At 43.9% G+C, this 15,000-nt stretch overlaps 1 protein-coding gene across 4 annotated transcripts in view; it reads right to left on the reverse strand.

Moving 5' to 3' along the window:
• Positions 1 to 15,000, reverse strand: part of LOC126424923 (ankyrin repeat and SOCS box protein 3-like) — a 212,186-nt gene that overhangs the window by 99,290 nt on the left and 97,896 nt on the right. For all 4 annotated transcript variants that reach the window (XM_050087767.1, XM_050087766.1, XM_050087768.1 and 1 more), the window contains exon 5: positions 2,134 to 2,291. In XM_050087767.1, the coding sequence (XP_049943724.1) occupies positions 2,134 to 2,291 (158 nt within the window). The remainder of the gene's footprint in view (positions 1 to 2,133; positions 2,292 to 15,000) is intronic.

Below are 15,000 nucleotides of genomic sequence, written 5' to 3' on the forward strand. Positions count from 1 at the left end.
AATTAGAGCACCGTTGTGGAACTCCGAATACTTCGAAATAAGACAAGGACTTAAACAAGGAAGTATTCTATCTCCTGCACTTTTTAATGTTGTGATGGAGGGAACGAATAGGGCAGTTAAAGATATAGCAAAAGAAAAAGACAAAAAGATGATTTTTGCAGATGATATGGTAATATGGGGTGACAAAGAGGTAGATGTACAGTTACAACTTGATGTGTGAAAGGAAATAATGAAAAGGTATGGATTAAAAATAAATAAAGATAAGAGTGAAATAATGGTATTTGTAAGAGAGAAAGCGATCAATGGGAAAATTACTCTGAATGGAGAATCCCTCAAAGTGGTAGACAGTTTCGCTTATTTGGGGAGTGAAATATCTAGTGATGGAAAAATAACCAATGAAATTAATAGGAGGTTACAGAAGGGAAGCAATTTCTACCAAACAATAAAACACCTGATTTGGAATAAGGAAGTTTCAGAAAAAGCAAAAATCCTTATGTATAGGTTATTACTTCCCTATAGCCACCTATGGAGGAGAAACATGGACAATGACAGAAAGGGACTGGAGCAGACTGCAAGCAGGGGAAATGAAATTTCTGGGAGCAGTTACGGGAAAAACAAGAATGGACAGAGTAAGCAATGTAGATATTCGAAAGGACCTTAAACAAGAAAGTATCAGAGAAGAAATCGAAAAAAAGAGATTAAGATGATACAGGCATGTTAAGAGGGTGGATGGGTAGAGACTCCCCAAAATTATGGAAGAACTAAAGATGGATGGAAAAAGACCTAGAGGGCGCCCAACAGCACGATAGAAAATGGAAGTGAAAATATCTGTGGAAAGGAGAGGTGTTACATGGCAGTAAGTGGGGGAGGAAAAGTGGTGGGAGGACCAAGCCAAATGGAGAGGACTCATCAGCACCCAGACCCGACAGTAGCTGGAGATAGATAGATAGAGATTGGCTAACCCACTTTGGTAAATGTAATTTTCCAAGGTGATTTTATATGAAATGCTTCATTAGAAATGTCTTTTCATAAAAGAGGCACAATGAGACTTGTCCATATTTCAAGTATTCATGTGAATGTTGCTGGCATTTCTTTCTCTCATCCAGTTTGAGAAAACTTGTTTCCAAAACACTCCAGGTTACATCACTAGATGCTACAAATTTTCACAGTGCTCCACTGAATATAGGCACAATGGACCAACACACATGTGGTTTTAGCAGTTTCAACGCTGACACTTTGCTGCTGTTGAAGGAGCTGTTTGTGCCAAGTCAGTTCAAATAATTCCCTTGTCAGAAGTTTTACTGAGTGTCATTCTTGTACACATACACTGATTGCAATATAAAGAAACCTACTGATACTACAGACAATGGGTTGTGAAAGAAGAATTGTTAATTCTTACAAAATTATACATAAAAGAATTTGCACATTTATATAGCTTTCCTCAGTTCTCCTGGTCTCGTTTTTTAAGTAACTGGTAACTGAAATATTATGTGTACAGTCATATTGGATTCAGCTGCCATACACTGTCATATCAATGTTTAGGAAATTAAATTCTTGTACATTTTTGTCTGTTAGTAACTGAAAGAACAATCACCAAATGACATATCTGCCCACACATCCCTCCTGCCCCATCACTCCCCCCCCCCCCCCCCCCCCCGCCCCCACCCCAACCCCTTTTGCATTATAAAACGCTTCTACCATCCTTTTTCAAGTCACTACCTTAACAGGAAACGGAAACACCCCCATGGGTGCAATAAATCCCTGGTTGGAAGTGATTCTTACTAGTTAAAGAGTAGGCAAAGTACAATTACAAGTGTCTTTAAAGAATATGACTGTTAAAATCTCCTTTTGCAAGCCATAAAGTCATACAAAAGACTCAAACACACAATTATTCTGCATTTGCATATCATATAATACCGTACTTTTCTTCTGATACAACAACAAGCATGTAACCTCCTTCAAAAAATCAAGAATTAAGAACTGTTTGTCATTTTGGCTTTTCAATAATGACACAGAAAACTATTTATAATCTCACAGCTTCTACGCTCAAAGCTAAAGGTTATCTTATTCGCAGCACAACACCTTCAATTATTTATCAGCAGGTACTGCTGTTGTATAGAAACATTATCTTACCTCTCATTAATTATGTTTAATTCTGGTGTATCCAATTTTTTAAGGACCTCATGAAAGCCCATGTAAGCAGCAGTCATGATAGGTGTGCGCCCATCTGAATCTCTTAAGCTCAGGTCCGCCTCAAATTTCACCAACAGATTGACCATTTCCACAGATCTCTGTAAAGTTATCTGTATTAGGTATTATTAACACCAAATCAAATTACACTTTAAATAAATGTTGACAGTTTCTAGCCTTTTAATTACAAAATACACTAGGGATATACACCACTCCAATGGAGTGGCATTCCTACATAGTTCTTATCAATGACTGATGCTCAATACCAGTATAAGATTAATGTAATCTGTTGAGGAGTTCATTGAAAATTAAGCTAATGTGTGTGTTACATTGTTGAGTGCCTTTATATAAACTTATAGCTTGTCATCTTTTTACGATTCATAAACATTTTATTTCATCTATTACTATGTTTCTTTTGTAATTTCATGTACTGACAAGTTCCATGACCATGTAGATTTGCTCCTCAATTTGGTCTTATGGAAGTAGATGTATAAATTAAAACGAAATAAAATAAAAGTAATAATAATAATACTGCAATTTAATACAGCAGACCTTCCTAAAGTAAAGAATCTCAAAAACCTGTGTAATATTCAGCTGAAATTAATTTCTATACATCATTGTTAATGTTGATCCCATAAAAGTTTCTACTTGAAATATTCTTTGGTGTGGTGTATACCACTGAGGTCACTCTGCCATGCCCATGCTAATGTCGGAGCATTACTCTCTGTGCCCAGAACACCACACAAAGCCAATCAAATACCTCAAACATAAATTACAGAATACAAGTGGAAATGTAACCTAGCACATGTTTCATAAATAAATAACAGATCTGCAAAACTGAAATATTGTTTAATGTTAACCAGTGTTGTTTCATTACGACAATATAACATTCGCTCATTCATAGTCAACACACAGCATAGAAATCATAAATCAAAAAAATGTTCCATCAGGATCTCCCACACTAAAACTTTAACATTTCTGCACTGTCTCACATGCCATCCCTACGAATGAATAAACGTAACCGCTATTCACTAAGGAATCATATACATGAAACTAGACAAAACTTTATTTAATGCATTACTTTTTTTTCTTCTATTGAGAAAAGCATCTTTACTTTTGCTGTAGTAGTTAAAAACCTAAAACTGACAGGTTGCCAAATTTATATAACTTGAGATAATTAAATATCTCCAAAATAATGCATCATACGAAAAAAATGTTTTAGGTGAAAAGTTAATATTAGTAAAGAGGTCATCTGTCTGTGCTACAACTGGTCACCTCCTAACCACCTCTCCTAAATTGGTGGTGTCAACTTTGCATTTTCAAATGCGAATCCCCCCCCCCTATTTTTATTGTATATTCAGGTTCCATGCCAAAAAATATGTACAGTTTACTCAAATCATTGTTTCCAACCTGTGATAGATGGTGCCATAATCAACAAATATCTAGAGTGCTTTTTTCTGAAATCATCCCTTTAATTGCTGTGGACAAGTTAACTTGTTATGCTCTTTCATTCCTCAGGTGCTGTGGACATGTGTAAACGCAGCCCCTGGGTTTTCCTGAAGCACTATTGATGTATTTATGTGTCATGCTCCATTGACCTCTCATTTCTGTGGCCTAGTTACTTCCGTATAAAAATATTTTGAGTATTTATCACACAACATTATGTGCCTCTTTCCATGCTATCATTTCTAAAAAAAAAAAACCTCATTGCAATATCTTGAACCATTTACGAAGTATGACGACTGTTACGATTTAGGGACAAAAAAGACCTTCTTCAGAAACACACAGAGTTTGAGTGTGTGTTTGTGTGTGTGTGTGTGTTTTCTCATTCTGAAGAAGGCCCATTTTGTCCGAAAGCTGAAAGTTCAGCAGTTTTTTTCATTGTATCTGTCTGTAACTCAGTGACTCCTCTACATGATGAGTAGAAAACTACCCCTTTTATATTGTTGTTATTTCATTGTGGAAAGTGTAAGAGATTGATAAAATATTTGAAGAGCAAACAGAAAGAGTAGTAGCTATGGAAGGGAATTACATTCCGGGATCAACAAACAACATGATTTAATTGGTTGTAAGATAAGAGAATGGTTTGATGAAGCTTAACGCAGCTAAAGAAAGTTACAGACCACGAAATTACTCACAAGATATGGAAGGGGTGACATGCTCAGAAGCAACTCTAGCAACAGTGGAAGAGCACTCGAGTAATATGATCAAACCAAAAGTACAAGAAAGTTTAGAATTTTTAAAAGTACACCCCACATGACAGGAGACCCTGAAAAGGCAGAAGCAAATTCGTGAAGATCTGGGCTGAATTGGCACAAAGTTAGTGAAGTATCTTGCCTTCCTGTTCAGTTTTTAGAACAGTTACAGTGGCAACACGTTATGAATTCAGCTAAACAATTTCTAAAATTTAAGACTGAAAATGACATTCACCAAACATAATTTTTAGGGCTTTTAGGAAATCCTAAGCAAGATGATGGATAGATTCTAAGAAGGTAGATTTAGTTCTGTTATATAGAAGGAGAGGCAACTGACTGAATTGAGAGATAATTTTGCGTAGAAGGTTAAAAAAGAAATGTGAGTTACCAAGTGTACAGGGAAAACTAGCCCTTTAATTATTAGAACCACATTGCTACAACCATAGCTGGGGAAGTTATAAAAATATATAGAATATACACTCCTGGAAATTGAAATAAGAACACCGTGAATTCATTGTCCCAGGAAGGGGAAACTTTATTGACACATTCCTGGGGTCAGATACATCACATGATCACACTGACAGAACCACAGGCACATAGACACAGGCAACAGAGCATGCACAATGTCGGCACTAGTACAGTGTATATCCACCTTTCGCAGCAATGCAGGCTGCTATTCTCCCATGGAGACGATCGTAGAGATGCTGGATGTAGTCCTGTGGAACGGCTTGCCATGCCATTTCCACCTGGCGCCTCAGTTGGACCAGTGTTCATGCTGGGCGTGCAGACCGCGTGAGACCACGCTTCATCCAGTCCCAAACATGCTCAATGGGGGACAGATCCGGAGATCTTGCTGGCCAGGGTAGTTGACTTACACCTTCTAGAGCACGTTGGGTGGCACGGGATACATGCAGACGTGCATTGTCCTGTTGGAACAGCAAGTTCCCTTGCTGGTCTAGGAATGGTAGAATGATGGGTTCGATGACGGTTTGGATGTACCGTGCACTATTCAGTGTCCCCTCGACGATCACCAGTGGTGTACGGCCAGTGTAGGAGATCGCTCCCCACACCATGATGCCGGGTGTTGGCCCTGTGTGCCTCGGTCGTATGCAGTCCTGATTGTGGCGCTCACCTGCACGGCGCCAAACACGCATACGACCATCATTGGCACCAAGGCAGAAGCGACTCTCATCGCTGAAGACGACACATCTCCATTCGTCCCTCCATTCACGCCTGTCGCGACACCACTGGAGGCGGGCTGCACGATGTTGGGGCATGAGCGGAAGACAGCCTAACGGTGTGCGAGACCGTAGCCCAGCTTCATGGAGACGGTTGCGAATGGTCCTCGCCGATACCCCAGGAGCAACAGTGTCCCTAATTTGCTGGGAAGTGGCGGTGCGGTCCCCTACGGCACTGCGTAGGATCCTACGGTCTTGGCGTGCATCCGTGCGTCGCTGCGGTCCGGTCCCAGGTCGACGGGCACGTGCACCTTCCGCCGACCACTGGCGACAACATCGATGTACTGTGGAGACCTCACGCCCCACGTGTTGAGCAATTCGGCGGTACGTCCACCCGGCCTCCCGCATGCTCACTATACGCCCTTGCTCAAAGTCCGTCAACTGCACATACGGTTCACGTCCACGCTGTCGCGGCATGCTACCAGTGTTAAAGACTGCGATGGAGCTCCATATGCCACGGCAAACTGGCTGACACTGACGGCGGCTGTGCACAAATGCTGCGCAGCTAGCGCCATTCGACGGCCAACACCGCGGTTCCTGGTGTGTCCGCTGTGCCGTGCGTGTGATCATTGCTTGTACAGCCCTCTCGCAGTGTCCGGAGCAAGTATGGTGGGTCTGACACACCATTGTCAATGTGTTCTTTTTTCCATTTCCAGGAGTGTATATACTGAAGAGCCAAGAAACTGGTACACATGCCTAATATCGTGTATGGCCCCAACAAGCATGCAGATGTGCTGCAATACGACGTGGCATGGACTCGACTAATGTCTGAAGTACTTGTAGTGCCGGAGGGAACTGACACCATGAATCCTGCAGGGCTGTCCTTAAATCCATAAGAGTACAAGGGAGTGGAGATCTATTCTGAACAGCACGTTGCAAGGCATCCAAGATATGCTCAGTAATGTTCATGTCTGGGGAGTTTGGTGCCCAGCGGGATTGTTTAAACTGAGAAGAGTGTTCCTGGAGCCACTCTGTAGCAATTCTGGACATGTGGGGTGTCATATTGTCCTACTGAAATTGCCCAAGTCCATTGGAATGCACAATGGACATGAATGGATGAAAGTGATCAGACAGGATGCTTACATATTTGTCACCTGCCAGAGTCGTATCTAGACGTATCAGGGGTCCCATATCACTCCAACCGCACACGTCCCACACTGTTACAGAGCCTCCACCAGCTTGAACAGTCCCCTGATGAGACGTATGCTCCATGGATTACTGAGATTGTCTCCATACCCATACACGTCCATCCACTCGATACAATTTGTAACAAGACTCGTCTGACCAGGCAACATGTTTCCAGTCATCAACAGTCCAATGTCAGCATTGATGGGCCCAGGAAAGGTGTAAAGCTTTGTGACGTGCACTCATCAATGTTACACGAGTGGGCTTTTGGCTCCTAAAGCCTATATCAATGATATTTCATTGTATGTTTCACACGCTGACATTTGTTGATGGACCAGCATTGACGTCTGCAGCAATTTGCAGAAGGATTGCACTTCTGTCACGTTGTACAATTCTCTTCAGTAGTCATTGGTTCCACTCTTGCAGGATGTTTTTCCGGCCACAGCGATGTCGGAGAATTGATGTTTTACCAGATTCCTGATACTCATGGTACACACATGAAAGTATCATATGGGAAAATCCCCACTTCATCACCACCTCAGAGATGCTGTGTCCCATCATTCATGCATCAACTATAACACCACATTCAAACTCACCTGTCATTCAATCAGCAGTAAGCAATCAATCAACTGTGCCAGGCACTTGTTGTCATAGATAGACGTTGCCGACTGCAGTGCCATATTCTGCCTGTTTACATATCTCTGTATTTGAATACGCATGTCTGTACCAGTTTCTTTGGCACTTCAGTGTAGAATTACATTTGACCCAATCAAAATATTTAGAAAATCCAATAGTTGAAAAACTGCTGGTTAAAGTATTTGTTCAGCATTTGCCCTATTTAGGAAGGAAAGAGATTTGCTACTGAGGTTGGAGTGGGTCACTGAATTGTTGACTTTTACTGACGGATTAGATATATTAAGTACAGACAGGGATGATTACTTGCAAATGGAAAGCTCCAAGAGAGATAACAATGTGAGTGGTGGGTATCAACATAAACTCCAAAGATCAGAAGAGAGTATTTACTATCAAGTAAGACATCAGTCTGCCAAAAAAGCAATAATTCAAAAAGATACTGGTGTAAATTAGTTGGTTTGGGAAATATGTTCCAGGAGTATATAAACAGGATGACTGACAGAAACATACATAATCAAGTGACAAAAAAAAAAAAAAAAACTGAACATTCTGAAGGAGAAGCCAAGGTCCAAAACTTGACAGAGCAACTAGAAGCCCTCACTTCAAATAAATGGTTTCACTCACATAACAGTCATCCACAAGTGAGTGGTTACCAGCTAAAACTGAAGAACAAAAGAAACAACTTCATTTAGAATCAGGAAGTGATGTATCATTAATACTATGGAGATGAGTGACATAGCTTCTACATTTCTCAGATTATACTCCAGAAAGAGTTTCTCAACATTGTAAACACAGTTCATCTTATGTCTGTCATCTGTGTAAAGATAATCTATGATACTTGTACTACCACTAAAAACACACAAATGGTAGCCCCCATTACTTATCTTAGTGGGAAAGGTGTGGTGTCATCGAAAGAGCGAGGTGCCTAAGCAAGGTTGGCACCTGACCAGCAAATGAGACATAATGGCATGGCCACACATCGGAGGACTTCTCTTCACCACTTTAATGGATCATATACTTATGGCTACTATAAGAGGAACACTTGGCCCAGTTCACAGTCAATGATAAAGATGACAGCAATGTCTTAGATAGGCCACAAGTGCGTTAAATGTCTTAGGCACAACAGTAATGTGAACATAAGTCAGTTTTTATTAAGTGAAGCATCTCATAAATTTGTTTGTATCAATTATTACTTTGATATTCAGAGACAGTTGTGAAAACTCAGAACATTTTTGTGTAAATGGACTGTACCAAGTTAAGTAATTTAATAGATCAAAAATCTAATACCCCGCAGTGGCAGGAGAACACACATATAAAGGCACAGAAATCTGCAAGCTTTCAAAACAAGTGGCTTCTTCTTCTGGCAGAAATGTTGAAGTGGAAGCAAGAGTGGTGAAGGAAAGGAATGGTGAGGTTTAGAAAATAAGTAGAGTTCGGAAAAGCTGCCCAGATCCCCAGGTCAGGGGAGACTTACCAGACGGGATGAGAGGGAAAGAGTCAACCAAAACATTAAACTGTTGGTTTGGTAGTATTCAGACCTGTCAACACTTGCCTTCATTGGAAGTGGAGTTATTACATTCTTCCTGAAGTCTAAGAGTATTTCGCCTGTCTCATACATCTTGCACATCAGGTGGAATATTTCTGTCATGGATGACTCTTCCAATGATGTCAATAATTTCAAGGGAATGTCATCAACTGAGAAGCCTTGTTCCCACTCTGTCAAATTCTTCTCACAGAGAAATGATAATTAAATCGAAACCCTTAGCTGCCGACAGGTGTTGTTGATATACATCAGTGTGGACAGTTGGAAATGTGGGGCTCACAGGAAGTGTGAAAGGGATAAGTCCCTGCAGTTGCATTATCCTCTGTGCCCTCGGTGGCTCAGTTGGATAGAGCATCTACCATGTAAGCAGGAGATGCCGGGTTTGAGTCCCAGTCGGGGCACACATTTTCAGCTCTGCCCATTGATGTATATCAACAACACCTGTTGGCAGCTAAGGGTTTCAATTTAATTATCATTTCATTCTAGAGAAGTTGTACGGTCATCAATGGTATCTGTTCTTTCAGGAACAGATACCATCTTCATATCTTCTCACAGTATCTTATCCTCTTCTTGTTCTGTAATATTGTCCTGAAGTTTGTTCCTCTTCTACAGACCCTCTATATGTTCATTCCACTTTCTAGCTTTTTCTTGTTTGCTTAGTACTGGCTTGCCATCTGAGCTATTGATATTCATACAGTTCCTTCTCTTTTCTGCAAAGGTCTCTTAAATTTTACTATACAAGATATTTATCTTTTCCCTAGTCACACATGCTTCTATAGCTTTGCATTTGTTTTCTAGCCATTCCCACTGAGCCATTTTGCAATGGCTGGCAAGAACGCACAAGAACAAATAATAAACGGTGTAACAAAAGGTGTAGAATTGGCAGCGTAAGGCATGACACAATAGAACTGGTAGAAGCAAGCCTAAACAAAGGAATGTGGGAAAGAAAATTAGGTGGTTTTTACCTGCACAACTGGTGTAGCAGTGTCTCCCTGTAAATTGTAAAGAAAGGGTCAGAATACCAAAAGTATTGAAGATTGACTTGGTGAAAGGAGTGCTAGTTGTGAAGAGAAAGGTGAATCCAATTATATGCAGTATGGTAGGAGGAAGAGTAAAAGGGGTAGGTGTACCAGGAAGGGGAACCGGTGCTTGTTTCACTGAGTTGTGGATGTATGCAGCGTGTAACAAAAATGTATGGCACAAATTGCAGGACACATTCCTGACACGTAGATGAAGAAATTATGTTACATGAACGTAAGTCTGGAAATGCATTTTCTTCACATTACAACACATTTTCTCCAACTCATTAATCATGGGGAACACACAAGAAAAGAACATTAGAATCATAGGGAACATGCACTCTTGGTGACAATGGGTTACGTTGTGCACCACCAGTGTTTTGTTTTAAATGTCCCTGTTGCCATACAGTGAACGTCATTGCTTTTTTACAGGTAACATCAACTGTTCTGGTAATAGTACGACTGTTGCAAGTGCATTGGTTACTATGTAGAGTTAATCACAGACCTGGCTGGTAAAATAGCATTGTATGCCAATGCAGAGACGGCAGATGCCCATTTGATGTAGGGATTAGTTGACTGCAATGGTGCTTGAGCTCAGTGTTTGTACTGGGAGAGATTTCCAGGATGAAGGTGTCCCAACAGGAAAACATTTGAAGCCTCATAACTACCATCTTAGGAAACATGGGACATTTAAGCATGATACTTGTGACCCAGTGAGGCTTACAAGGATTTGGACTCAGCAACGGAGGGCGGCAATTCTTCATGAAGTTGACAACAGCCCTAGTGTCAGTACAAGACATGTAGCTGCAACATTGAATGTTGACCCCATGACTGACTGGTGAGTGTTAAATTAGGACCAGCTGTAACAATACCATTTGCAGCATGTGCAGTGCAGCTGATTTTCCTGCATAGGTACTCTTCTGCGAATGATTTAGAAAAAGAAGTGTCAACTCTGATTTTAGTGCAATGGTGCTGTTCACAGATGAGAAGCCATTTCAATGAGATCAGATTGTAAATTTTCACAAACAGCACATATGGTCAGACATCAATAATCACACAAATATTGAAGCATGTCATCAACAAAGATTATCTTTCAATGTTTGGGCCGGCATTGTTGTTGACTGCTTGGTGAGACCTAACTCTCTTCCACCCAGGCTCAACGAATAAAGTTATAGTAATCTCATAGAGAATGATCTACTCAATCTGTCAGTAGATGTGCCTTTAGCTGTGCAACAAAATGTGTACTTTGTGCACAATGGAGCACCTCCACATTTGAGTGTTTAAGCTTCTAAATAATAGAATCTGTTCCCGTGAAGGAAAGTGCGGCAGGACCCACAGAGTGGCCCGCGAACAACAACATAAACAGGAAAGGACGGACATGAACAATGAAGGACAACCAAGCAAGACCTTACAAACAACAACACGCAAGAAGCAACAGAGTCACAAGAAAACCTCACAAATCAACCACGTCCACTCGTACATGGAACAAAGTAACATAAACACGCTGTCTGTAGGCGAAATGTCGATAGACGCACGCAAAGATCAGACTGACTGGCTGAGCGAGAGGCAAGTGCTTAAATACATGATCGGGTATGTTGCTATTGGCCGCTGGGACCACATGTTCCACCGTGACACCCTCACATTATACGTGAGCCAGGAGGTGCGCACTGCCACGACTTATGGCGCGAAGGTGCAGAGGCCTCTAGTGGTCTTTGATGTCCATGCCGTCCGTGCAGATTGGAAAACCGTGGCACGTGGTACCAGATACCTCCCCCCTGAAACTTGAGCGTAGGGGGTGGGGGGATGTCCTGGATGGTGGATGGTGCCCCGAGGTGGTCGGCAGTCAGAAGAAGAAGAGCCGGGTACATCAACTGCCGTTGGCGGGGAGGAAGGGATGCCCGAAGTGTCCATGACAGCTGACCCAGAGTCCAGGGTGGCGGAGGGAGCCGCTGATCCATCCGGGGGTGGGGAGGGCCAGCGGCAGGCCTGTGCGGAGATGGCAACCGGGGGCAGTGGCAGCAACTCGAGGATCAAGTCCGTATCCAAAGGAGGTAGGGGAGGAGGAGGAGGAGGAGGCGGCGGCGTGAGTCCCTTGAGGGCATGCTGGCAGAGCTGATTATGATGACGGCGCTCCAACCCTTTCGATGTCTGCACCGACGTCACATGCCGCCCATGGGCCGCGATGACCATGGCGGGTGTCCAACCCACCTTGCGCCTGTACTCACGGGCCCACATGGCCATGGCGGGGGTGTAATGCTGAGAGGGCCAGGAGTGGAGGTGGGAGGGGAATGACATCAGCAAATGGAGCAGGGTCTGCAGCTGTCAACCATGGAGGAGTTCCACCGGACTATGTCCATTAATTGGCATGGTGCGATAGGTGCTCAAAAGAGGGTGAGGGCCGGTGTGGATGGAGATGTGTCAACCGCCTTCGTGAACTGTTGTTTAAATGTGCGGACAAGCCTCTCTGCTGCGCCATTGGACAAAGGGTGGAAGGGCGGGCCACAGATATGTTTGATACTGTTGGCCTGACAGAAGTCATGCAAGGAGGATGCTGCGAACTGGGAGCCATTATCGGAGACCAATGGGTGAGGCAGGCCCTGAATGGCACGAACCTGGGCCAGGGCAATGAGGGCAGCCTCCATGGTGGTGAATTCCATGTGGACGACATGGATATTTGGAGTAGGCATCAATGATAAGTAACCACATAGACCCCAAAAATAGGCCTGCAAAATCGATATGGATGTGATTGCAGGGCTGGCGTGACACAGCTCAGGGTGCAAATGACTGAGGGGGGGGCTTGCCTGGTGAAACGCACATACAGTGCACCCATGGACCAGGCAGTCAATATCGCCATCAATGCTGAGCCAATACACGTGCCAGCGAGCCAAAACTTTCATACGAGACACACCTCATTCCCTGCGGTGTAATAAACAGAAGCCGCAAATCTGGTAGGATGACCACCAGATGGGCATCCAAATCCATCACCAACAGAAGGACATCATCGACCACGGAGAGGCTGTGGGACAGATGGCACCAGGGGCTGAAATCGGTCTGCACCTGACGAGTAACATAGGAGGGCCACCCGTGGGCCACGTAGTTGAGAACCTGCCGCAAGACAGGGTCGTGACGGGTAGCCGCAGCAATGTGAGCAGCCCTAAGAAGCAGACCATCCAGCACATCACGGCAGGCAGAATCAGTGTGGAAGCAGAGGACCTCCTGTTGGTCAAAGGCAGGATCGGGGCCTGCTGGGAGACATGACAAAGCGTCCGCATTAGCATGGTGGGTGGTGAGCTTATGCAAGATGGTGTAAGCGAAATTTCGTAAAAATAATCCCCAGCGCTGGAGATGTTGAGCCATCCCCTCTCGAAGGTGAGAGTGTGGTCCGAAAAGCGTAACCAAGGGCTTATGGTCTGTCAGGAGGGTGAAATTTCCCCCAAAGAGATAAGTGTAAAATTCTTGGACGGCAAACACGATTGCCAGGGCCTCTTTTTCATTCTGGGAGTAGTTCCATTGTGCTGGGGTCAATGTATTAGAAAAAAATGGCTCTGAGCACTATGGGACTTAACATCTCAGGTCATCAGTCCCCTAGAACATAGAACTACTTAAACCTAACTAACCTAAGGACATCACACACGTCCATGCCCGAGGCAGGATTCGAACCTACGACCGTAGCGGTCGCGCGGTTCCAGACTGAAGCACCTAGAACCGCTCGGCCACCAGCGGCCGGCCAATGTATTAGAGGCATAAGCGATAGGCTGTTCAGAGCCATCGGTATCCCGATGCACGAGGATGGCCCCAATGCCATATGCCAAAACCAAGGGGCAGTCGGAGAGAAGGGAGTAAGGCAAGGGGCAGACTTCAGCATCGCCTTTAAATGAAGAAGAGCCTGGTCACATGCAGGAGTCCAATCAAAAAGTACCCCTTTGTGACACAAGTAATTGAGAGATTGAGCAACGGAGGTAGCTTGCGGTAAGAACTTTAAATAAAAAGTAACCTTGCCCAAAAATACCTAGAGTTCATATAAGTCCTTGAGACAAGGAAGGGCCTCAATGGCCACGACATTGTGACCCCAAGGATGAATGCCATCTTTGCTAAGCCAGTGGCCCAAGTATTCCACTTCCAGTTGAAAAAACCAACACTTGTCCAGCCGACAGTGTAAACCTGCAGATTGCAGAGCCTGAAATAAGGCACTGAGGTTTTGCAAATGCTCCTGGCGGGAATGTCCGGTGACCAAAATGTCACCCAGATAATTCACGCAGGTGGGGATAGGCTGCGTAATCTGCTGCAGGAACTGCTGGAAAATGGCCGGCACCGAAGAAACACCAAATGGAAGGCACTTGTACTTGTATAACCCTAAAGGTGTGTTAATAACCATGATGTTCTGGGACTCGGCATCCAAGGGTAACTGGTGGTACGCCTCAGCTAGGTCGATCTTGGAAAAGTACTCACCCCCGGCAAGCTTGGCGAGAAGGTCTTCCTGTCGGGGAATGGGGTAAGTGTCGACAAGGGCATTGACAGTATAGCTGAAGTCCCCACACAGCTGAAGGGAACCATTGGGTTTCTTTCTGTATGACCACCAGTGGTGTCGCCCATGCACTGTAAGTCACAGGCTCCAGCACACCAACGGCCTGGAGCAGATCAAGTTCCTACTTGACTGCCGGCCGTAAGGCCATCGGAAGGCGCCGGGCCAGAAAAAGTGAGGCTGTGAACCCGGCTGAAGTGTGATGTGTGCCTGAAAATCAGAAGCACTCCGAGATCCATAGCAAACAATGGCAAAAGCAGAGCACGGATTGTCTAAGTCCTGAAAAGGAATAGCTGTGGAAACAACCTTAACTTCATTGGAAATTGAAAAGCCAAACGGATGAAACGCATCCATGCCAAAAATATTCGAAGCCGACAGATGGTCAACGACGAATAGGGTAAGGAGCCGGGGAACATGTTTGTATGTCACCTGGACGAGGAACTGCCCACAAAGGGGAATGGAACCGTCTCTGTAGGTGACCAAATGCTGAGAGCGAGGTGACAACTCAGGAGAGCCCAGGCGGACATATGTTATC

The sequence above is a fragment of the Schistocerca serialis genome, chromosome 10, assembly GCF_023864345.2.
Source record: "Schistocerca serialis cubense isolate TAMUIC-IGC-003099 chromosome 10, iqSchSeri2.2, whole genome shotgun sequence".
Lineage (NCBI taxonomy): Eukaryota > Metazoa > Arthropoda > Insecta > Orthoptera > Acrididae > Schistocerca > Schistocerca serialis.